Source organism: Panthera tigris, chromosome B2 (genome assembly GCF_018350195.1).
Source record: "Panthera tigris isolate Pti1 chromosome B2, P.tigris_Pti1_mat1.1, whole genome shotgun sequence".
NCBI lineage: Eukaryota > Metazoa > Chordata > Mammalia > Carnivora > Felidae > Panthera > Panthera tigris.
In genome coordinates this window covers 40,135,950-40,160,502 of record NC_056664.1, presented here as the reverse complement: position 1 = coordinate 40,160,502, position 24,553 = coordinate 40,135,950, and the positions used below count along the sequence as shown (strand labels likewise).

Sequence of the window (24,553 nt, the reverse complement as noted above, 5' to 3'; positions counted from 1 at the left end):
GGGCAGGGCTGGGGGCTGAAGTCTCAAGGCCTGGAAGGGTCTTTTAACTTTGGCACTGACCCTGTCTGCAATTCCCTCTTCCCACAATCTCCCAGGGCCTGTGAACTGTGGGTGATGCGGTGAGTAGAGAGAGGAGGAAATGATCCCAGTTATTCAGGTACCTCCAGAAGTCCTAACTTTCCCCCCAGGGGCCCAACATGTCATAAGAAATTACTGGCAGGGAGGAAACATACCCAACCAACTCTCCATTCTCTCTCTCTCTGTCTGTCTCTGCCTTCCAAATTACAGAGATGATGGATGGAGGGAGGAAGAAAGGGATAGATGGATGGATGCATGGACAGACAGAGGATGCGTGGACAGAGAGAGTCGGTGGGCAGGAGGATGAGTGTTGGTAGGTAGACAGTGGATGGGCCAAACCCCCTGATTGGACCTCTGCTCACCTTTCTTGCCCCATTTCTTGCTATCTTTTCCCTCACTCTACGCAGTAGCTAATTTCTTAAGCATGCCCCGCTCTTTTCCCTCTGAGCCTTTGCATATGCTGTTCCATAGACAGGTGGCTGGGTAGGGTGGCTGTGGGTGAATGAATGGATACATAGGTGCTCAGTAAATGGCTAGATTGGGGCGCCTGGGTGGCTCAGTCGTTAAGCATCTGACTTCGGCTCAGGTCACGATCTCACGGTTCATGAGTTCAAGTCCCACATCGGGTGTGCTTGAGGCCCACTTCAGCTGAGCTCAAGCTCCACTTCAGGTGAACGTGAGCCCTGCTTCTCTCTCTCCCTCTGCCTCTCACTCACTTGCGCCCTCTCTCTCTCAAAAAAAAAAAAAGGCTAGATTGGCAGGTGGTTGTGCTATAGAGGATGGGATAGCAGGCCCATATATATATATGATATATGATATATATATAGTATATATATATATATATATATATATACTATATATATATATAATTTTTTAAATGATTACTCATCCTTGAGGCAGAGAGAGCTGGAGAGACAGAATCCAAAGCAGGCTCCAAGCTCCAAGCCGTCAGCACAGAGCCAGACACGGGGCTCGAACTCACGAACCGTGAGATCTTGACCTGAGCTGAAGTCGGATGCTTAACTGACTGAGCCACCCAGGCGCCCCAAGAGTCAGACTCCTTGAGCTTGACTCTGGCTCTACCATTTTACTAGTTGTGTGACCTTGGGCAAGTAATTGACTTCTCTGTAGTTCCATTCGTTCATCTGTAAAATGGGTAGACTACAGGTCTCTACCTAATAGGGATGAGCAAAGCACTCAAGACAGTGCCTGGCACAGGGTAAACACTCAATAAATATTAGCTATTATTATGCATGGGCAGATAACTAGATTAGTGGGTAGGTGGCTGAATGGGCCATCCTGTCCCCATCTTCAAAAACCTGAGCCTCCCCCCTGCCCTCAACACCAGAATTAGTAGCACCTTCTGGGAATGCGTCTGAAATCCCACATGTGGGAGGGATCTGAGCTTCTCTCTGGGGTCAGAGGAGGACCAGTGGAAGGGAAATAGAATGAGCCAGTGGCTTCCTGCCCTCTGCCACATTGGCTTGGGCCGGGCCCAGAACTTGTTTCCTTCCTGGCACTGTGTCAGCACTGACTGTCGGTTACGGGGTGGACTTTGGGGCCCTGTGGCAGATTGAGAGTTGGGGTGTTGATGACTTAGCACCCGGCTCAGATCTCACACCCTGATGGTAATGACCCCTAATTTCTGAGCTGGTGGGAGGGCCCAGGAGGGGAGTCTGGCAGGGAAGCGGGAGAAGGAGTGGCAATCAGGGCTGGCCCTCTCGGAGGCTCTGCTCAGCGACTGCCAAGGCTCTGGGGCGATGGTATCTTGCTTGACGGAGGGAGAGAAGGTGGGAATGTGGCATTCTGGATGGTGTGGCCAGCTTTGCTGGCTCCGGGGAAAGTGGCTTGGCTCCCAGCCCTGGGCCTGAAGGAGCTGTCAGGAGGGAGCCCGGGAGGTGGGCAGGGACTTGGGGGGAGCGGGGGTCCCACAATTTAGCACACGCTACACCTGGTCTCAGCCAGAGGGGGAGGTGCTGGGCTGGTTGCCCCAAGACCTGAAACAAGTCGCACTGCCTCTTTGGGCCTCAGTTTCTATACGTGCACCGTGAGGATATCGGGTGTCTCCATCTTGGACATTTGAAGGAAGGGGAGTCGAATCTCATCCTGAGAACTTCAGATAGGGACCCCTCCCCTGCGACTGACCATAGGTCTGGGTCCTGCCTGGTGTGTCCCCGGCCCGGACTGTGCCACCCTCACCATGGGAACCTCAGGAGGGGTCATGGCTATGGAGACCTCCTTTAGGAAGGCCTGGCCAGTCAAACCATATCTGTCATATTTCTTTTGTAAATCACAGAACGGTTACGATCACGGCCTCTGGACCCCACTCTGCCTGGGTTCAGATCCCCCCACTGCGACTTCTCAGCTCTGTGGCTTGCCTAAATCACTTAACCTGTGTGTGCCTCAGTTCCTAATCTGCAAAGTGGGGATGATAATAGAATTCACCTAGAAGGCTCGTGTGCGCCGCGTGAGCTCAGAGCAGTGCCCGCTGGGAGGTAGGTGCTAGGAGTTACCTTGGAATTGCTGTTTCTAAGTTCCAGACGACACTGATTAAGTCTTGCCTCCTGGAAGCCCCCCTTTCTCTGACTCCTCTGCCATGCTCCAAGCGTGATCTCATTTTGTAGGTCATCAAAGTTCCCGGAGGGTGAGGACTGACTTGCACCCCTCAGGGGGCATTTGGGAAGGACAGGGAGAGCTGGTGAGGGTCAGAGCTGACCTGGAGCACAAGAAACTCACCAAGCACACACCTTGCCACACACACAGCCTCCCCCCCTGCCCCCCTGCTGCTGAAGCATCCCGCTACCATATCACTGTAAGGAGGCCTGGTTATTTGGACACGCTTTCCACCCCTCTTTACCTACTGTGTGATTTGGACAAGTTACTTAACCTCTCTGATCCTGACTTATTTTTTTCCTTTGCTGGGCTTAAAGTACAGACAACTGAGTTATTCATACACCTTGCTCATGGTGCATTATCCTCGTTGGTCTATGAAGCCTCCTCTCTCTCGCATTCATTCTCCCCCTTTACCTCCAACCCCGTTCCCCACCCATCCTAGCCAGAGGCAACCATTCTAATGTACTTAAGGAGCGTCTTCTTGTGCATATGTTCTTGCCAAATAGATATATTGTTGCTTGCGTGCAGGTAGTTTTCATTTACATAAGTAGCACTGTGTGTTTTAGATCTCCCACTGTTAAGATCCATCCATATTGCTGGACCAGCATCTGGTTCCTTGCTCCCCATCACTATGTCCATAGAGTGTATCCACCACATTTGATGTCTCTGCTCCCCCCCAGGACCCCCAGGGACCTCCAACCCCCCCCCCCCGCCCATCCCCACAAACAACACTGCAATGATATCACACCCATGGCCCTTTATGGACCTAGGTGGTTTCTTTGGGGAATATTCCTAGAGCAGAATGCAACGGTCATAGACCATGAGTAAATATCCCTTAAAGTCTCCTTTTCTCCATCCCTAAAATTAAGGTATTGCCCCATCCCTTCGCGGGGCTGATGATGGGAGTGGGTTAATGCATGCAATCCACTCGGCCCCATGCCTGACATAGAAGAAACGCTTGGCGGATGGGAGACGTGGCTGCTGTTCCTTCCAGACCTCAGGGAGAGCGAGAGATAAGCCAGACCCAGGAGGGCTCGCAGAGAAACGCACCCAGGGCTCAAAGTCCCAGCTCAAGGGTTGGTCTCCAGAGCCCGTGAGAAGTGTGTGGGGGCTATGCCAATACCTGCAGGGTCTGGACTGGTCTTGAATGTCGCAGGGCCTGGTGCAGGGAGACGGCTGTACCTAGGAAATGGTTCCTGCATCCCATTTCTCGCCCTTTCCTCAGAGCCAGAGTAACCTCACACAGGAGGTCCCAGACAGCTTTATTTGTTGTTCTGCCTCCACTCTGCCAGCCACCGGGCATTTCAGCCAGATGTAAAACCACACCCGAGTACTGGATCTCACCCTCCCGTTTTACAGACGGAGAGACTGAGGCTCAGGAGAGCTCCATGGTCTCACAGGAGGTTAGTGGCGGAAGGGGCTCTAGAATCCCCATCTCCGTACTCCTTAAAAGAAACGCATTCCACGTTAAATTATGTTCTTATTATCTATGGAGTTTTCAGTTAAAGCAAATGACCAGCAGAGCACATTACTAAAAAGTAAAAAAACCCACATGTAGTCCTGGCATTCCAACTGAATCATCTCCGTGGTTCTGTTCCCTTCCAATCCCTGGCCATTTACAAATACACTTTATATATCTATAGTGCCAATCCACATGGAATTTTGTTTTTTGCTTTTTGTACTTAGCAACCTTTTTTTAAACACACAATTTCAGACAATGGGATGTTTTTTGCCTGGTCTTCAAGGTGACCTTGCAGACGCCTGCCCCACCCTGTCTCCTGGGCCCTGGTGGAATTTTCCTTCTTGAGGTTCTTTTGTTCAATTGTCACAGCCCTCTTCCAGCCTGTCAGGGCTCTTTGCTGTTCTCTGCTTAGCCTCTCTATGCCCAAAGTCAGGGTAGGGAACAGGGGCAGGAGCAGGTAGGTACTAAACACCTACCATGAGTCAGACTCTCAGATACCTTAACCCACTATCTTGTTGAATCTCATAATAACCTTACATTAATAGCCCCTGTTTCACAGATGAACAAACCGAGACTCAGAAAGGTGGTAGCTTGGCCATGGTCACACCCTTGCTAAACAGCCGAGTCAGGATTCAAACCTGTTCCCCATCAAGGACCCTTCCCACTATGTTATGGTCCTATCAGTAGAGCCCATGGTTACCAAGGGAAATGAGTCTCTCCCCAGCACCCTAAAACACTCCACCCCCTAGCCAGGGCTGGACTTGGGTCTCCACACTCTCGGGCACCAGGTAATGACTTCCTCTGAGCCCCTTCTCAGGATGTGGGAGTCCACACCAGCAGGACCTCATCTTAGCCTGACCTCATCTCCTGGCACCCTCCCAGCTCAGAGGAATGTCAAAGTCAGGGGGATTGGAGCCTACCCTCCCCTGCAGGCAGAAGAAAACCATTTCAGGAGCTGGTCTGGCATAAAGTGTCTCCAGCCTGGAACCAGAGGCTGGACAAGATGCTCTGTCGCTCAGTAGCATATGGGAGTTGGGAGCACTGACCTTTGCCCCTAGAGAGCCAGCTGCAGAGACCTGGGAGGGGATGCAGGAGACCTCAGAACCTCTCAGCCTGCCCTTCCTCCATTCAGTGCATTCTCCCAGCCAGGAGCGCCTTGGCTTTGCTGGATGCAGGAAAAAGCCACAAACTTGGCAAAGTCCTAGCTGGGTCTCTGGGGAGACCACAACTTGGGGGCCCCAATCCCACCCCACGGACCAGAAGAGGCCAATAAAGTCGGCTGGTGGAAGTTACTAAGTAATTGCTCAGCCAAGATTTAATTACAGGATTGGGCTTTGACTGTTGCGAGGGGAGCCTCTTATTTGGCTGTTTTCTTTTACTGGGGGAGCAGGTTGAGATGTTGTTATGAGTGGAGTGGGGGCCCTGCATCAGGAGTACAGGGCACCCAGCCCAGCCGGACCCTCCCCAGAGGCACTCGGCCTCCGAAGCTGCCGGGCAGACAGGGTACAACGGTAGGGGGGAGACAGCCTGCTCACCGTTGAACCCGGGCCTTCAAGAGATGCCCCCCCACCAGCCCCCGCCATCATGGGACTGAAATTGGGGTGAAATGAGTGGGGGAAAGGCAGAGAGATCCCTCCCATCCAGACTCCACAGCCTGATGTCCTCCTGGTGCTTGTGATCACACCGTTCCCTCTCTTCCTCTATTCCCAGCCCAAACTAACTCAAACCGCAAGGGGACCAGAAGAGGGAAGAAATGAACAAACACTTTTGGAGTGCCCTGTGTGCACCAGGCCCTTTGCTGGCACTCCACCTCCATTATCTTACTGAATCTTCCTGTCAACCCCAGGAAGGGCACTATTCCTCCCAAGCTACAGATGAGGAAAACGGCTCCGAGTATTTTTTACTTGCCCTATAATGCAAACTGTCCATCAAGACCTTCCTCTCTTCCTAAGAAATGTCCCGCAGACATTTTTCTACCTGTTTCTACCACCAGCACACTAGTCCTGCCCCTCTCCTCTCCCGCTTGTATTCATTAACTAAGTAAGCAATGAACTGATCAGCTGAGCAGCAACTCTTAGCCCCTTAGCCTACACTTTCTTCTTCCCATCATCCTTCATCCAGCTGCCAGATGAAACCCTTAAAACACAGCTGTTGAGGCCCACCTGGCTGGCTCAGTCAGTGGAGCATGTGACTCTTGATCTCAGGGCAGTGAGTTCGAGCCCCGTGTGGGCAGAGAGATTACTTTACCAAAAAACAAACAAACAAACAAACAAAAAAACATCCACTGCTTTTACCAGGCATCAGTGCCTGCTCCTGGTGACCTTCGACTCCAGGCCAGAGCTCCTCAAACCTTAACGTGATCCTGAGTCACCTGGGGCTTTGTCAAAACGTAGATCCTCTGCTGGGTACCTTAATCCTTCAGCTCACTGAATCTCATAACAACCTGAAATTAATAACCTGTTTTATAGACAAACAAACCAAGGCCCAGAGAGGTTGCCCAATGTCTGGGATGGGGTTTCTACAGTTCTAGTAGATTCTACAGTTCTAATAAGAGTCCAGGTGATGCAGCTGCTGCTGGTTCATGGACCATACTCCTAGACTGTCCTGCCTACTTACTTTTCTTTAATTTTTTTATTATTTATTTTATTATCTCATTTTTATTTTTAATTCTTTTTAATTTTTTGTAATGTTTATTTTTGAGAGAGACAGACAGAGTGCAAGCAGGGGAGGGACAGAGAGAGAGGGAGACACCGATCCGAAGCAGGCTCCAGGCTCTGAGCTGCCAGCACAGAACCCGACGCAGGGCTCAAACTCATGAATCGTGAGATCATGACCTGAGCCGAAGTCGGCCGCTTAACCGACTGAGCCACCCAGGCGCCCCTATTATCTTGTTTTTAGGGAGAGGGAGAGAGACAATCTTAGGCAGGCTCCATGCTCAGTGCAGAGCCCCACATGGGGCTCAGTCCCACGACCCTGGGATCATGACCTGAGCTGAAATCAAGAGTCAGACACTCAACTGAGCCACCCAGGCTCCCCTCTTTATTGTTAATTGCAGTGTAGTTGACACACTTTTTCCTCTAATTTTTAAACAGCATATACATGTACATGGTTGGAAAATAAAAAAGTATAAAAAGGCACTCAGTCAAAATTCTCCTTCCCATTTTTGTCCCCCTCCTCTTTTGTGCAGTTACCCCCATCTCCATCCCAAGTAACCACTTCTGTTAAGTTTCTTACATATCTCTCCAGTTTCTCTGCGCCGATACAAACAAGATCATACTTATCTTGCCCCAAATAGTAGCAAACTACACACACCATTTTGTCAACAGTTTATCAGTTTATCTTGGAGATAACTGGACACAGTCAGCTGACTCATTCTTCTTTAGAGTTGCATTATTATTCCATTGTGTGGACGTGCCATAATTTATTTAACTAGTCATCTCCAGATGGACAACTTAGGTTGTTTCCAATCTTACCAACTGGTCTTTTTTTTAAACTGTTTATTTTTTGAGAGAGAGCGCGTGCAGGGGAGGGGCAGAGAGAGGGAGACAGAGGATCGGAAGCAGGCTTCAGGCTCTGCGCTGTCAGCACAGAGCCCGACGCGGGGCTCGAACTCACGGACTGCGAGATCATGACCCGAGCCGAAGTCGGCCGCTTAACCGACTGAGCCACCCAGGTGCCCCGAAACTGGTCTTTTGAAGCGCATGACACTCTGGCCAACTTTGCTGTGACCTCCTTCCCACCCTCCAGTTCCCAGCTCCACCATGCTGAGTTCCTGCAGAGTCCTTCATGAATCCTGAGAGTGCTCCCCAGATGCTCCGGCCCATCCTGACTGCTGCTCCTCTGAACCTTGTCCCCTTAGTCTCCTCCTCCTCATTTACTTCCCCTTTTCATCTCTCCACGTGTCTCTCTCTGTGTCCAAAAAGGCTAAAGCAACTTGAACTTTGACGCCATGTCTTTGATTTCTCTGGATCCCTCACAGCTGGTTACAAAAGTGGAAGTTGCATATGAATGAAGCCACTCCCTGGTGGGTCTGCTGGGCTGGTTGGGGGGGGGGGTGCGGCGGGCGGGGGGGGGGGGGGGTTGCGGGGGACAGCTACCCAAGGTGGGAGAGCTTCATGGCTCCAAGATCTCCAAGAAAGAAGCCTCTATTTGGTGCCTGAATGTCTAGAGCACTCGGGCAGGTTATGATGATGTCCAGGGCACGATGGGGCATCTGGAGTTCCCTTGTGCCCTCCCTGTGTAGGCAGTGGGAGGAGCCATGATAGGAGGGTGGAAGGATGGATGGTATGGGTATGTGTGCATACCCTAGAATGGCTCCTTCCCTTCTCTATTAACATCCTTGTCATCTTCCACAGACCAGCTCCGGTCTCAATTTCCTGGACTGCTCCAGCCCATGCTGACTTCCTCCCCTCTGAATTCCTGTTATGTGTATGGACACCAATCACCGTTCTGAACTTAGTCATCCGGGGCCTGCCACCTTGAATCACGTAATCTTTATCTCCCTCATGGAGGAAAGAAGACTTCTGTAATTCTCTTATTTTCCCATGGACCCCCCTCCGCCCACACACAGGCAATTGGGAGAGTCTCCACAACTACTCCTTGAACAGCAAGGGGTTCCAGGAGTGCCGTGGTAGTGGGTGGGGTGTGACAGGGTTGACCACAGGCGTGTCTCCAACCAAAAACATTTGGGGAACACAAGTGTTTCTAAAGATGCTCCTGCCTGCCACCCCCCCCACCATCTGTTCTTCAGTCCCTCCCCTCCTGCTGGGGAATCAGTGACCTCATATCCACAAGCCCTGACAGCCCAACTCATCCTGTCCCTTAACCTGGAACAAGTAAAAGGAACTTTTAAAAAATGTCACCCTAAGGGGTGCCTGGGTGGCTCAGTCTTTGAGGGTCCTACTTCGGCTCAGGTCATGATCTCATAGCTCGGGGGGTTCAATCCCTGCGTTGGGCTCTGTGCTGACAGTCGGAGCCTGGAGACTGCTTCAGATTCTGGGTCTCCCTCTTTCTCTGCCCCTAACCCACTCGCATTCTGTCTCTGTCTCTCTCAAAAATAAACATTAAAAAAAAATTTTTTTAATGTCACTATCATGAAAAACAAAAGCAGGGGATGGTAGTAAATAAGGGATTAAAGGCACCTGACAAGCAAATGCAATGTGTGAATCCTGATTGGACTGTGGATTGGAAAAAAAAAAAAAAAAGAAACGAAAGTGACATTTGGGGGATAACTGGGAAATTTTTAATACTCGAGTGTGATAACTGTATCGTGGTCATTTAGGAGAATGTCCTTATTCTTAGGCAATGGATATTGAAGTATTGGTGTGTGTGGGGAGATGGGCCACGATCTCTATAAGTTTCCACCTTCAGCAAAGTGGAAAAAAAAGTGTGTGTGGAGAGAAAGCGCAGAGCTCATGCGCGGAAGTGTGGCAACCTGTTCACAATGGGCGAAGCCAGGAGAAAGGCGTACAGATAGTCATTTTACTAGTCTTCCAAATTTTTCAGAATGAAAAGTTGAAAAGAATCACCTTTGGTACCTAAGAGCCATGCCATTCCATCTTCTGGGGACCTCAGGGAAACCATGCCGACTGTCTGTGACTGGTCCCCTCCACCCAGCTTCCACTCCTGCTGCCAGGAAGCATGAAAATCTAACACCCTGACCTGGCTCTCCTCTCCTCTCAGCATCTCCCAGGACCCTCTGGGGGCAGTTATCACCTCCCATGCCCACCCCTCCAGGATTGTCCTCTCAGCACCTTAAAGGGCCACCACCCTCTCTCCCTGAAAAGCAAACTGAACCCTAAGCAGGACAAACCCGTCTTGAGTTTTTAAAAATTCTGTTTACTGAACTCACCTTGAGTTTATTTTTTATTTATTTAAAAAAAATTTTTTTAACATTTATTAATTTTTGAGACAGAGAGAGAGCATGAACAGGGGAGGGTCAGAGAAAGAGGGAGACACAGAATCTGAAACAGGCTCCAGGCTCTGAGCTGTCAGCACAGAGCCCGACGCGGGGCTCGAACCTACAGACTGCGAGATCATGACCGGAGCCGAAGTCAGATGCTTAACCGACTGAGCCACCCAGGCGCCCCTCACCTTGAGTTTTTAAAAATCATATTCACTTAACTTCATAGAAAAGAAAAAGAGAATTTTCAAAAATCTATTTATTTTGAGAGAGAGAGGGTGCGCCTGAGCAAGTGAGCATTCAAAAGTTGGGGAGGGGCAGAGAGAGAGGGAAAGAGTGAATCCGTGCTACATCACTGCAGAGCCCCAGCAGAGCCCCAGGCGGGATTGGAACTCAAGACCCTAGTATCATGACCTGAGCAGAGATCAAGGGTCAGACACATTCAACCAATTGAGCCACCCAGGCATCCCCCCAAAAGAATCTGATGTAAACAAAAATGCCAAGATTTAGTCATCCCACGATTCTCTTTGGAGCTCGGTCACTGTGGATATTTTTCCACCTTTGTCATCAGATAGGAACACTCGTTCATTGCTTTCCCCCCTTTACCTTTTTTCCAATGGGCACCTCCTTACATCCATCGAGGGCTCACGGCCCACATTTTGGAGGGCCTGTAGGACCCTGCAACCTGCTGGCTTTGGCCACCCGTTTCCCCCAGCTTTGGGCACCCACGTTGACCTGGTCATGAATCTCTTTAGAAGCAGGAAACTTGCCCGCCTCCTCCTTTCCCCAGGAGGAAAAGGGGTGGAGGAGGAGAGCCAGGAGGGGGACCTGAGGGAGGCCGGTGGCTCGTCTTCCAGGCTGGGCGTGGGCTGGGCGAGGTCCCCAGCCCACCGGGCCGTGCCAACAATGGCCTGTTGTAGAAGGAGGCAGGCAGGAATGCGGCCTGGGGAGTTGGGCGGCGGGGCGGCCGCTGCGGCGGCGGGGCGGGGCCGGGTCTCAGCGGCAGCCTCTTACCTGTCCAGGTAGCTCGCATTTCCAGGCGAGCGGCGGCGCCCGCAGCACCTGTCGCCGGTGCGCGGGCCGGGAGCCCGGCGGGGGACATGGCCTGGTAGCGGCCCCTGGGGGAGACGGTGCGGAGTTCGGTCCGGGACAGGGCAGGCCGAGGGAGGGGAGGTCCTTCCCGGGGCCGCGGGGCCGCAGGCAGCATGAAAAAGAACCAGACGGTGCAGGGCACCTTCAGCAAACTCTTCGGCAAGAAGCACTCCAACCCCCCCAGCACCTCCCTCTACGCCACCAACCCCCCCTGGATTTTCACCCAGGAGGCCCCGGAGGAGGGGATCCGGGACTTCGGTAAGCGGGCCCGGGGTGGTGGCCCGCGGGCCGGCAGGCGGCCCGCGCGGCGCGAAGGGCGGGAGGCGCGGCTCGGCGCGGAGGGAAGGAACACGTTGCAACCTGTGGACGGGCCGGATAGGCGCTGACGGGAGGGGGAGGCGGCGCGGCCCGGCTGTCCTGGGAAAGGGCCGGCGGGGCAGAGGTGCCGGGAAGGGGGAGACGCTTGCCTCTCGCGGCGGACGCTAGCCCCTCTTCCGAGGTGATCATCCCCTCTTCCCCTCCCGGTGGAAGTTAGGTCTGTGTTATTGTCAGAAAGGCTTCCTAGGGTTTGTAGTGCCTACCCTTCCCTGGCAGCGCTGTAGAGTCAGAAGCGTCCCCCCCCCCCCCCCCCCCCCGCCTCGCCCCCCAGCTGTCCCTTCAGCCTTCACCATTTCTGCTTCCTCTGTTCCTCTCCCGGCCCAGGTCTTAGGAAAAGAGAGGGGGCTGCTTGCTATCTGGGCGCTGCAACTCTGGACTCTGCACAGGGGAGGCCCAGGAAAAATCAACAGAAGCCATGGCTAGGAAGATACCGGTCTGTGCAAGACACCAGAGTCGCTTTCTGGGGTCATGGGCTCTTACCGGGTCAGCCTGGAGCCTGGGGTTGTCTACGGGCTCAGACCCAGGAGCCCACAATGGGACAGAGGAGGCCAAGGAAGTCCTTCCTGATTGCCAGCAGCCCCTGAGCCCTTGAGTCAGGGTGTTGTACCTCTGCAGGGATCTGAAAACACTATGCTGGCCCAGCAACTCCCCCCCCCCGCCCCCCCCCCCCCCCCCCCCCGCCCCGGGGCTCTGGCTGTGGGTTACCTTATCTTTGCATCTTTTTGCAATTTGCATCCCCTGTAACTGAGGGGAAACCAGTGGGATGGGGACAGGAATTGACTTCTTGTGTATGGGCTGAGGCTCTGGGCCCAAAGAAGACCCCCCATCCCTGCTTTAGCTCACCTGCCTTCATTGTCACCCCGTTACCTCCACTGACCTTTATAGCCACTATACCACGGCCCACAGAGGAAGTTATAGCCTGGGCCCCTGCTGTTGGATTCCGCTCAGCACCCAGGTTGTCATAGCTGAGACACAAAGCACCTGGACAGGAGCAGGACAAACAAAATGTCACCTCTTCCTGGCCCAACGCGGGTAAACAGAGCTAACCATATGCCATTTAGCCCTTTCTGAGTCTTTGCTATAAAAAATTAGGTGCATAAGGAGCAGAGGAGAGAGATGACCTCTGACTGGAACTAGCATTTGAGCTGAGAGGGAAGGGCATCCAGCATTTTGCAGAACAAACATCAGGAGCAGAGGCTAGAAGGGGCAGAGCGGTCTGGAGCCGCAGCTCAGGAACTTACTAACACCTCTGCAAGCCTGTGTCGCAAACACTGACCCCTTGTCAGGTGCAAGGTACCATTCTAAAGTTCTTACGTTGTTGACTTGTTGGACCCTCATCTAGGACTCCCCATCTGGTCGATGATACAGGTATTATAATTCCTGTTTGTCAGATGGGGAGACAGAGGCACGGCCAGATTAAGTAACATGCCCAAGATCACACAGCTTCACGTGGCTGAGCCAGGATTTTGTTAAGTGTACAACTCAATGATTATTAGTAGATTTGCTGAGTTGTGCAACCATCGCAATTCGATTTGAGGACACTTCCGTTACCCCAAAACTTCCCTCAGGAGGCAGAGCCGATATTTGAACCCGGCTGTTGTGCTCCAGAGACCACACTCTTAGCCGGCTTGAAGAATTTATTTAGTGGGAGGTGAATTTGACTTGAGGGGCACCTGCTGGAGAACGTGTTTCCCACCATGCTTCCCCCACCACACTCCTTTCCTAAGGGGAGACCTCAGAAATGCCTTAGACACTTCCTCTATTTTTGCCTGCACTGCTCAGGCTGCTGGTGGGGATCGGTCGTGCTGGTGAGAGAAGCGGGGGCATTGTGCCCAGGCTTCACCAGCCTGGGCAGGGCTGGAGTGCAAGGGGGTGGGGGGGCAGCTCCTCCCATCCCCAGGGCAGGGCAGGGCCTCCAGCTGACTCAGCCTGGTTGCACCCTGCATGTAGAGGAGTGGAAACAAACATGCCCCCAGCAGGATGGCTCCCCAGTGTTTCCGGGGTTGTTCCCCAGGGTGCTGGTGGGTGTGGCCAAGGTCCTCTTCCCTGCTGAACAGGACAAGTGCTTGGAGTTGGGACAGGAGGGGCCAGTGTTGGGGATTCCTTGATGGGATGGAGATATCAGACCTGCCCTACAGTCGTGCCTCCACCCACTCCCTGGGCCTCAGTTTTTTCTTCTGTGAAATGGGGATGATGGCCAGCCTGTCTACAGAATGGCTGCTTGACGTTTGTACATGGCAGTGCTTTGAAGACCCTTAAAAAGAAAAGCCCTAAAGCAAAAACTGGCAAATTATAGCCCTGGCTGAAATCTGGCCCTTGGCCTGTTTTCATAAATAAAGTTTTATTAAAACAGCCAGTCATGCCCATCGTTTACATATTGTCTAAGGCTGCATTCATGCTACGATGGTATTTTCTAGTAGCCTCAGCAGAGACTGTATGGCTCACAAAGCCAAAAATATTTACTAGCTGGGTCTTTACAGAAAAAAAAAAAGATGACACTATTACATGCTTTATTATTATCAGTTATCAGGTCATCTGACTCCGAGCACTTCCTGCCGTTGCCTCCTTTAGCTCCTCTTCCTAACACTGCCGTAGACCAGAGGAAACTGAGGCATGAAGTGGCCACCTGAAGGTCTCAGAGGGCTTGGGACTCGTCTTCCATAGCATCCCTGAGTCTGTAACATTCTCTGCGATGCAGGTGGTATTCGGCCTTAGAGAGCCGGTGGAATGGAGGGGCAAAATCAGTGTGGAGGGATGTGAGAGGATTAAGGCGTAAGTGATTGCTCTGTGACTACAGCCATGTAAAAATCTGTTGGCAGAAGGGTAGGCACGGTGCAGTGGGTAGAATGCAAACAGTCATGTGAAGGTGGTGACCAGTGTGTTTGTCTTTAAACAGTTTCCTTAATGTATATTCTAATAACTATCAGGAGAGTTTCACTTAATGCAAATGCAGTCCTAATTAAGCCTACTGCCTCCCCACCCCCCACCCCCTCCAGGGATCCTTAAAGGACACACAATTGTTTTTTTAAGTGCCTGAGACAGCAGAGATGTGGATCTTTGCAAATTTCCTTGATTAGGGTTGGACTGCAGCAGCCAGAAAGAAGGCAGTCTTAGCTCTTGGATTAATTAGCCAAGCTTCTTTATTCCCCACCCCCACCCACCCCACGCCAGGCAGCAATGGGTCATTCCACTTGCTGGAGGACTCTATTTCTTGCTTTGTTCCTCTAAATGTAAATTGTTTTTGTGACAACCACCTAGGACACTTATTTAAAAATGCAGATTCCTCAGGGTCCTAGTCAGGCACACAAGTCAGAATTGCTGGGCTAGGGCCCTGGGGCTGGATGTTTCACCAGCGGTCCGGTGATTCTTTTGTACAGGGAGATATGAGATTTGTGGGGTTTCCTTCCCTAGATGGGCCGCGGCTATTCTCTTTCCCCTTAGGACTTTCTGCAGGTCTAAATAAATGCGTAGGGACTGTAGCCAGCTCCTTGTCGGGAGAACCCTAATGCTCCCTACTGTGGCTGCTGGTTCCGGCATCCCTCTCCTGGGGTCCCCTGACCTTGTGTCTCAGGCCAGACTAAAAGGTAGGAAGCCATGAACCCCAGGATCTGAGTACATACTTCCTGTTGGGCCAGGCTGGCACCAGGCTCCCAAGAGCTGACCTGAGAGTTGACCTGTGCCTTGCAGGGGTGTGAAGGAGACTGTTGTTTACGCCTGTCCCCTGGAGGTGTGTGTAGTTTGCTGGCAGGTCAGTGCACACACACACACACACACACACACACACGCCCATTATATAAGCTTCTCTAGTCCCTGTGGTTCAACTCCAGAAAGCCACAGTAGACCAGCTACGGGGTGCTCCTTCTCTCCCAGCCAGTGAATTGGTAACAATAACAATAATGTCACGATGATGATGATGACGATGATTAGTTATTTACTGAACTTACTTGAGGAAAAATGACGCAAAGTCATTTCAGCTCAGGGCAGCTCAAATACTAAAGCGCATCCAGTCACCTGGGACCTTGTTAAGATCAGATTCTGATGCGGTAGGTTTGGGATGGGGGGAGACTGCATTTCCAGTGAGTCCCCAGGTTTGCAGACCTTATTCTGAGTAGCGTGTCCTAGCTAGGAAGCAGAGGGCTGGCCCAGGTGCCGCCCCCTCCAGTCCCCAAGGCCCCTCCCTCTCTGTCCCCCGCTCCTCTACCTGTGGCTTCCTGCTCCAGCCCAGCCCAACCTTCAGCGTCCCCTCTGTCCTTGGACAAAGGCCTCTCTCTGGTGCCTGGGTCAGGCCTGCTGGGGCTTGCTGGGACAGACTGGCCTTTTCAGGTTCCTGTCATGTGGACCTGTTAATTAGCAAGGAAGGGGCCTCATTAACGTCATTTGTGGGTTACCTTTGTGGGGCCCACCTGCTGCTTCCCTGAAAGGCTGGGGGTCTTTAGTGGCCAAGGATTGGACGCTCCACCTCAGTGGGGCGGAGGAGGGGGGTCTGTTTTTGGGTTCTGGATTATTCTGTGTCAAGGCAACAAATGCCCTCAGCTACAGTCCCACCCTTCCTAAACCTCTGGGATCAGACCCGTGCCAGTGTTCTCAGGGCCATTCGGGGGCTCCTGGCGATTTGGAGCCCCGCACCATCACCCCAGCCCTCCTCTCGTCCCTGCCAGCTCCTTTCCCTCCTCTGATTTTGGGAGCCTTCTTGCAACATAGGAGTAATGATCCTCATTTGACACGTGGGGAAACAGCCTGAGAAAGGGCTCAGAAGTCCTCAGGCAATACATAGGGGGGCTGCCGTGTGACCCCAGACTGATACCTAGGTCCATTTGTTTCTTTTAGGCGGCACTGCATTTTGAGTCTCTGGAAAAACAGGAGACAGAGGGAAAAGATGCTGGATCCCTGCATTCTTTCCCTGCTGTGCTAGCTGTGACCAGAGGGATTCTACAGTCAGGTTGCCTGGGCTTGACTCACCAGCCGTGGAACCTCAGGCAGGGCCTTAGCCTCTCTGAACCTCAGTTTCCTCATCTGCAAAATGGGAATAATAAGAGTGCCTCCCCCAAAGCTTGTGAATGGGAATGTAGAATCATGCCTAGCTTATAGACATTTGCATTTTTATTATTAATTTTACCTGTAGTTTGGACTTGTCTGGGATTTGGGGAAAGAGAGAAATAGTGGTCCCAAACCTCGCCTCCATAGAGATCTCCAGGCAGCTTTGGGGCTAAGGGAGGAAGGGCATTTTAACAGGCTTTCAACCCTGAACTCCGTGAGCAAAGAAATGCCAAAGAGCCAGTGAGAGGCTGCTCCTTTGGGCAAGAATGGGAGAAAGCGAGGGCTGGAAGGGAGGCAAGAGCTGTGCTCAGCCCGCAGCTTCCCCAAAGCTGGCCACCCCGCCTCCACGCCACTGCGCGGGCACGCGCACGCGCACACACATGCACACACACGAAGAGAACCAGTTTGGGGAGAGGCAGCAAGCCATGCGAATGTAAAGCCCTGCATCATTTGTGCCCCGAGCCCAGCGCTACAAGTCAGGCACCTTGTTTGGGTCCAGGCAACTGATGTTCTGTGACCCTGAGCCAGCCCCACCCTCTCTGGGTCTTCCATATGCAAAGAGCAGCCCCAAATGTCTGGACTCAGAATTCTCTTCAACAAGAGAGCAAAGGGCCACCCTCCCCGTGGCTGTCACCCATGGATACAGGTTATTTACCCTTAATTTGCCAGTGACACACCCCGATTCAAGCTCAGAGCCAAACCCTTGGTAGAGCCAGCTAAGGTGGGGCAGAGGGAGTGCCATGATGCTAATAGTGATGATGATGATGATGATGATGATGATGATGATGATGGTGATGATGATGGTGATGGTGATAGGCAGCCCTCCCAGTTACTGAGCAGAAAAAATCTGCTAGGCGCTGTGCTCACCTGTTACACAGTTTATCTGTCATTCAGCCTTACCCCAGCCCACCCAGCAGGGATCATCGCTCACATTTACAGACATGAGGAAGCGGCCTCAGGAGATCTAGCGACATGCCCAGGGCCCCACAGTTAATAAGGGACGGAGCAGGGACTGAGTCACGTTCATCTGGGCACTAAACCAGCAGCCTGGACCCCACACCATCCTGCCTCCCCCTCCCGGCTGAAGAGCTGTGGCCTGCCTGGGTGTCTCCTTGCTTTGCCTTGGCCTTCTCAGAGCCCAGGCAGCCTCAGCCTCCATGTAAATACCCCTTGGCCCGATGGCAGCATCAGGTTCTTCTAGGTGGGGCCGTGGAGAAGGGGAGCTGCCGTCCCCAGGTTGATGTCTGAGGGGAAGTCTTCCTGCTGAAACAGGTGTGGCCACCCAGAGTTATTTTTGAACCAGGTTTTTGGATATTAGGTGGTATTTACGTGAACTCAAATCCTTGAGGAAGTGTAAATGAAAAGCTGCCTTTGTTTCCTGTCAATCTGTGAGAGAGAAATGTAACCAAACGCAAAGGGATCCCGTGTCCAATCTTCTTAGAGGCTTTCATTTGGAGGGAAGCTGGGACTGTTTTAATGATGAAGTCTGGGTACATGGAGGCAGATCGGAATTTCCTCCTTTATCACTTGGTTCTCTTTAGAGGAGTTTGCCAAACACAGAGGCTTGTTTGTATCTTGACAGGGCTGTGGTCCACCTGGGGCTCAGGCTCTGCTCAGAGCCTGCTCCCAGGGTCTCCCAAGGCTTCCTGGCTGCTGGAATTGCTCCTGGGGTTTCCTGAAAGTGCCCCCTTTCTCTGGAAGCTTCTGGGTCTGTGGTGGTTCTCTCCACTTTCCTGCCTTCTGAGTCCCACTGGGACTCAGGTGTATCTCTGGGCTGTGACCTCCCCGATCCCCAAAGACTCTTCCAGTGGGTAAGGGATCGAGTAAAAAGACAGACAGAGGGAGTTTCCAGGTTTCAGGGTGGACAAGACCCTAGGATAGCATCTTTTCTTATTGAGCAGTCTCATTGTGTCTTCAGAGGGCACGTCGTCCACCCTCCTCTTTCTCACTCCCTTCACCTCCTCACTTTCCCTTCCTGCTTCAAGAGGTGGCCTGGCCCTCCTTTATCTCGTCAGTTGATGAGGGGGCTGCTTCTCAGGAAAGCCCATTCTAGCATCACCGATACTGTGATTAGAGCCAAGTTCATTTACTTCAGAGGAAAGTCCCCAAAGTTGGACTCAATCGTCCTTCTGTTTAGTTTGGACCTTGACCTTGAGGTTTGGAAAGGCCTAGCCCTGACTTGAACTCGTGGAGGGCCTAGCTCATGGTGGTGGCCACTCTTGCTTCACCTGCTGGTGGGCCTTTACCAGTCAGGAACAGAGCCCAGGTATGAGGGCCCCAGGGAAAGTCTGTCAGATTCTAGCCACATCTCTCTTTTTTGTCTTAAAACAACATAAACTTATTATCTTAAGTTCTGTCGTCAGAAGTCTGACAGTGGTCTCACTGGGCTAACATTAAAGTGCCCACAAGACTCTTCCTTCCTGGAGGTTGTAGAGGAAAACCTGTTTTCTCAGCTTCTCCAGCTTCTAGAGGCCGCCTGCCTTCCTTGGCTCACGGCCCCTTCCATCTTCAAAGCCAGCAATGGCCAGTGGAGTCTTTCTCACATCACACCGCGCTGACTCTGCTTCGGTCACCACATGTCCTGCCCTGACCCCAGGCACACTTCTTAGAGCTGGGGAATCCAACTGGATTTCCAAGAGGTGCCCCAGTCTGGCACTTGCCTCCAGTCCGCCTTGTGAAAACAACCACAGACCAAGACAACAGTGCCTCCCAGTCAGGGCTGAGTCATGGAATCTATGAGGTAGTTAGAGCCGTGGAATCTGCGAGGTGGTTAGGGTGTCTGCGCCAGAGTCCGCGTGGGGGTCAGATTCGGCTCGGCCCTGGCCTGCGCATGGCCGGGGGCAAACTCCTTCACCCCCAGAGCCACTCCGGGGCTCCAGCCAAGCCTCCCTTACCCTCAGATAGCCCCGTGCCCCTCACAGCCCGTCCTCCCATCCACACCCTGTACACGCAGGATTAGGATTCCCTGCTCTGGAAGCAGTGACTGTAATGGTTCGGAGATCAGCCCTGGAACAGAAACCCCCGCTTCACCACTTACTCTGAGACTTTGGGCAAGTGATTAGACCTCTCTGTGCCCCAGTTTCCTCATCTGTAAAATGGGGATGATGATTACCAATTGCACGGAACTATTTTTAAAATTAAGTGAATTAATGGTGAGCAAGATGCTTAGAACCGTGCCTGGCCCATTAAAATTGCTCTGTAAGGGGCTCCTGGGTGGCTCCGTTGGTGAAGCATCCGACCCTTGGTTTCAGCTCAGACCATCATCTTATGGCTTGTGGGTTTGGGCCCCGTGTTGGGCTCCTCGGAGAGCCTGCTTGGGATTCTCTGTCGCCCTGTCTCTCTGCCCTTCCCCTGGTCGTTCTCTCTCTTTCTCTCTCTCCATCTCTCTCTCTTTCAACAATAAACATTAAAAAAAAAAATGAAATTGCTCAATAAGTTTTATCTAATATTATATTATCACGACTATTACAGTGATCTTGCCAGGTTGCTCCCCTTCTAAAGCTCCCGGGCACACAATAACACTAGCCACCGATATCCTGATAATTCAGCTGTAGCGAGGAGGCTGCATAGATCCCAACACGAGTGCAGAGATGAAATGATTAGAAAAAGGTCAGCCTGTGAGATGCCTCTCTCACTATCCCTGTGTTAACCCCACCCCACCCCTAGTCCTGTTAAGGGCCCAGCAGCCATATCACACACGTGGAATTTAAAACTTTGGTGTCCACACGGCACTATCTAGGGAATGTCCCAGGAGATCCTAGTGTCAACACACAGACTCTCGGAAGCCAGAGAGAATCAGGCGGGCTTTAGTGGGAGCTATTGAGTTTTCCCATTATCTCTACTTCTCTGGTTTCTGACTGGGCCAAACCTGCACTCTTATCCCTCCTCTCTTCTTCCCCCACCTGCTCCCTGGGAGCTTCATCTCTGGTCTCAGGTGTGGAGTCTGGGAGGGAATAGACAGCCGTGTCTGCCTGGAGGGTGTGGGGCAGGGCACTGCTGGGAACTGCAGTTTCTGGGACATGTGGGGCGCACGGCACAGAGAACTCACCATTTAGGCCCCTGTTGAGAGGTGGAGAATCTTGAATGCACCAGCCACTCTCAGCCTGATAGGGCGGCACCCAAAGGGCTCTGTGTCAAGTTCCTGTGACATTCTCAGGATCCTTTATGTCACATTCAAAACCCAGATCCTCACATAGAGAAAGGGCTGTGGCTGTAGGTGTTGGAATTTGGGGTGAATGTATTCTGATCTCGGGACCGCCCTGAGAAGCCCAGTCTTTCTTGAATAAATCTTTTGGCCTTCTTGCAATTTTTGCCCCTGAAGTCAAGTGCAAAGGGAAAAGTAATCACAATTTGTTCAATGTTCCAGTTCTAGGATTCTGGTTACTCAGGATTTTGACCTTTCTTCTCTTTCCCCTTTGGCTGTAAGAGGAACAGAAAGTCCCTTGTGCCCCCTTAAATGGGTGAAAGCCTTCCTTGCTCATGACCGACAGAGTCGGGCGTCCACAGGGACCCCTGCTTCTCGGAGGTGACAGTGTGAACCTGGGGTAGGCTGTGAAATCCTTTTCTTTTTTTTTTTTTTTAACATTTTTATTTATTTTTGAGACAGAGAGAGACAGAGCATGAATGGGGGAGGGGCAGAGAGAGAAGGAGACACAGAATCGGAAGCAGGCTCCAGGCTCCGAGCCATCAGCCCAGAGCCCGACGCAGGGCTCGAACTCACGGACCGTGAGATCGTGACCTGAGCTGAAGTCGGACGCTCAACCGACTGAGCCACCCAGGCGCCCCTGTGAAATCCTTTTCAATGAGCATTAAGGGTCATGAGGAAGGTTGGTTGAGAAAATATGAATGGCTTCTCACACCCTCCCTACTGCTACAGAAACAGCCCAGAACACAGACCCAGGAACCAGAGGAAGAGAAAGGCCTTTGCAGCGTCTTCCTACAGGGGAAGGGACTCTGTCTGTTGAGCACTTACTATGTGTTGACCACACCGACTCCTCATAACAGTCCTATAAGGTTGGCACTAACATCACTCCCATTGTACAGATAGGAAATCTAAGGCCCAGAGAGCTTAAACAACACTGCCAGAGAGTGGCTGAGCTGGGGATTTGTACTAGGTCACATGGGCCCTACTGTCTTTCTGCCCTGCCCTCGACGGTAAAACAAATGGAGCCATGTTCACACCACTGATGGTTTGCGGGGGCGCTAAGGAAATCTTGTGTTAGAGGAGCCCAGAAGGTGGGCCCAGCACCCCAGTCCAGAAGGTGCTGGGGCCACTGGGGACAGCAGGTGACCTCACCTGCTCTGCTGGTTCCAGATTAGAAGTTCAAACACTTGACAGGATCTTGTTATGTAAGAGGTGCTGAGCTGAGTCAGATGGGCCAAATGCAGAGCCTGGCTCTCCTCCCTAGGAACTGCGGGGCAGGCTGACTCAGTTGTCCCACATGCCTTTGATCTCCAGCTCACGGCCTCCTGCACTTGTCTCCTCCAGGTGGGATCTATTATGGAGATAATCGGTTTGACTCTGTGAGTGAGTCAGGGACAGCCACACTGAAAGCTCGGCCAAGAGTTCGGCCCCTGCTGACCTTCCTTCCACTGGTGAGTACGGTTCTGCACTGGGGTGTGGGGGTCTGCTCTAGACAGGCCACAGAGGAGGCGGCCCCACCTGCCCTAGCCCAAGGGGACATCAGCCTCACCCTCTGTCCATTTGCTTCCTTCCTGCTGCCATCCAGGGTGGCTTCTGGGAGGAGGCATGGCTGAGACTCATAGCAGGAAGGCTGAGATTGGGGCGGTGGGTCTGCTCCTCCGTGTTGAAACCCAAGGAGAGGTTACAGGGACCTTATGTGCAGTGGCAATGCAGAGATGGGTGCCTCTAGCCAAGCAGGATTCGTATTCATGCTCTGCATCGACCACTGCCTGCTCCGTACCAGGCCTTGCATTGGACAGAGGCACACCGAGGTGACTGAGCCAGCTCTCAGGGAAGGACAAGAATGAGTAAACATTGTTGGAACATAGGTCAGAGAACAGGCAGCCAATCCAGCCACAGGTGGTCAGGAGGACTTCCCGGAAGAGGTAACACCTGAGCTGTCTTAAAGGACAAATAGCAGTGACCCTTGGGAGAAGGGCATCGGGGACAGATGCATATGAATAATGCAGATGAAATAATTTTTTGTGGGTCTGCAATCACAGGAAACCAAAAACTCCCTTCTGGAGCCGTGGTTGGGCTCTCTCTCTCTCTCTTTTTTTTTTTTTTTTGTCCCCATTGCCCCCATAAATGCAGATGAAATAATTGTTTGTGGGTCTGCAATCACAGGAAACCAAAAACTCCCTTCTGGAGCCATGGTTGGGCTCTTTTTTTTTTTTTTTTTCCTTTTTTCCCAAGAGAGATAGATTCAAAATAACTGCTGACTGGTTCTATTTACTGTGATACAAGTTCCTGGGTTTTCTGGGATAGTATAGACCAGCACTGTCCAATAGAAATATAACACAAGCCCCATATGTCATTTAAAATTTTCTAGTAACTGGGGCACCTGAGTGGCTCAGTAGGTTAAGCGTCCGACTTTGGCTTGGGTCATGATCTCATGGTTCATGAGTTCGAGCCCCGCATTGGGCTCTGGCCTGATAGCTCAGAGCCTGGAGCCTGCTTCGGATTCTGTGTCTCCCTCTGTCTGCCCCTCCACTGCTTGCACTCTGTCTCTCGCATGGTCTTGAAAATAAATAAATGTGAAAAAAAATTTTAATAAGGTTTAAAAAAATAAATGAATAAATAAAATAAAAAATAAAATGTTCTAGAACTGCACTGAAAGTAAAAAGAAATAGGCAAGATTAGGGGTGCCTGGGTGGCTCAGTCAGTTAAGCATCCAACCTCGGCTCAGGTCACGATAACACGGTTCATGAGTTCAAGCCCCGTGTTGGGCTCTCTGCTGACAGCTCGGAGCCTGGAGCCTGCTTCAGATTCTGTGCCTCCCTCTCTCTCTTCTCCTCCCCCGCTCATGCTCAGTTTCTCTCTCTCTCTCAAAAATAAATAAACATTGAAAAAAACTTTTAAAAAGAAATAGGCAAGATTAATTTTAATAATATATTTAACTTAATCCGATATATTCAAAAGATTGTCATGTCAACATTTAATTAGTGTTAACTGAGATGTTTTACATTCGTTTTTTCATACTAAGTCTTTGCACTGATGTACTACACTTAGAACATGGGGAGCCTGGGTGTCTCGGTCAGTTAAGCCATCACTCTTGGTTTCAGCTCAGGGCATGATCTCACAGTTTGTGGGTTTGAACCCTGCATCAGGCTCTTCACTGTCAGTGTGGAACCTGCTTGCGATTCCTGCCCCCGTCTCTCTCTCTGCCCCTCTCTGGCTCAGGCTCACTCTCTCTCTCAAAATGAATAAACTTAAAAAAAAAAAAAGAATATATGCATCCCACTTCTGACTAGTGACATTTCACTGGGGCCAGTGGCTACTGTATTGGACTGTAGTATAGTGGCCCAGGTCTAGAGCCTAAACAGCCCCATGAATTCCAGGTTGGCTCCTGTCTGTCAGGACTGGTTCCTGGTTGGGGCAACATTATCACTGCCGGCCATGAGGATTCGTGCCACGGAGACTAGCAAGGCATCTGATCGCTAACACTTCCTGGCCAACTACCTCCCTCTCCATCACCTGATTTTTTTGGTTTGTCCAACCTTACCAACCCGACCCTGAGATTCTAGGTGGGAGAGACCGAGTCTTACATCCTCCTTGTGGCAACCCTAAGGCCTGTATGTGGAGGGCTGACTCACAGGCCTCTGGGAATACAACTTTGGGTAATTTATTTTCTGCAACTTATGGACGTTATAGACAAATATAGGAAGTACAACACCACCGACAAAAAGGTATAAAGCAAATGAGTCAGCCCCTATGTTTCTAGGGATGCATAAAACTGTCTACAGGGGTCATTGCTCCCATAAATGCAGATGAAATAATTTTGAGATCTTCCGTTGCTGATGGTGAA

The 24,553-nt window shown here is 51.6% G+C and overlaps 1 protein-coding gene and 2 long non-coding RNA genes across 4 annotated transcripts in view; 2 read left to right on the top strand and 1 right to left on the bottom strand.

Annotated features, from left to right (window-relative positions):
- Positions 1 to 3: 3 nt before the first annotated feature.
- Positions 4 to 9,040, top strand: LOC122238633. Of its 2 annotated transcripts, XR_006217645.1 has the most exons (4): positions 4 to 119; positions 2,375 to 2,573; positions 8,077 to 8,177; positions 8,509 to 9,040. It is a non-coding gene; the product is annotated as an uncharacterized LOC122238633 (long non-coding RNA). The 2 variants fall into 2 exon arrangements; XR_006217644.1 differs by lacking the exon at positions 2,375 to 2,573.
- Positions 9,041 to 11,104: 2,064 nt separating this feature from the next.
- Positions 11,105 to 24,553, top strand: part of CB2H6orf132 (chromosome B2 C6orf132 homolog) — a 34,222-nt gene continuing 20,773 nt past the window's right edge. Inside the window, exons 1-2 of the mRNA XM_042986352.1 lie at positions 11,105 to 11,405; positions 22,051 to 22,157. Coding sequence (XP_042842286.1) covers positions 11,261 to 11,405; positions 22,051 to 22,157 — 252 coding nt within the window. The 5' untranslated portion in view covers positions 11,105 to 11,260. The remainder of the gene's footprint in view (positions 11,406 to 22,050; positions 22,158 to 24,553) is intronic.
- Positions 11,214 to 22,623, bottom strand: LOC122238634. The gene is made up of 3 exons (XR_006217646.1): positions 21,859 to 22,623; positions 12,403 to 12,506; positions 11,214 to 11,231 (listed from the first exon to the last, which is right to left on the bottom strand). It is a non-coding gene; the product is annotated as an uncharacterized LOC122238634 (long non-coding RNA).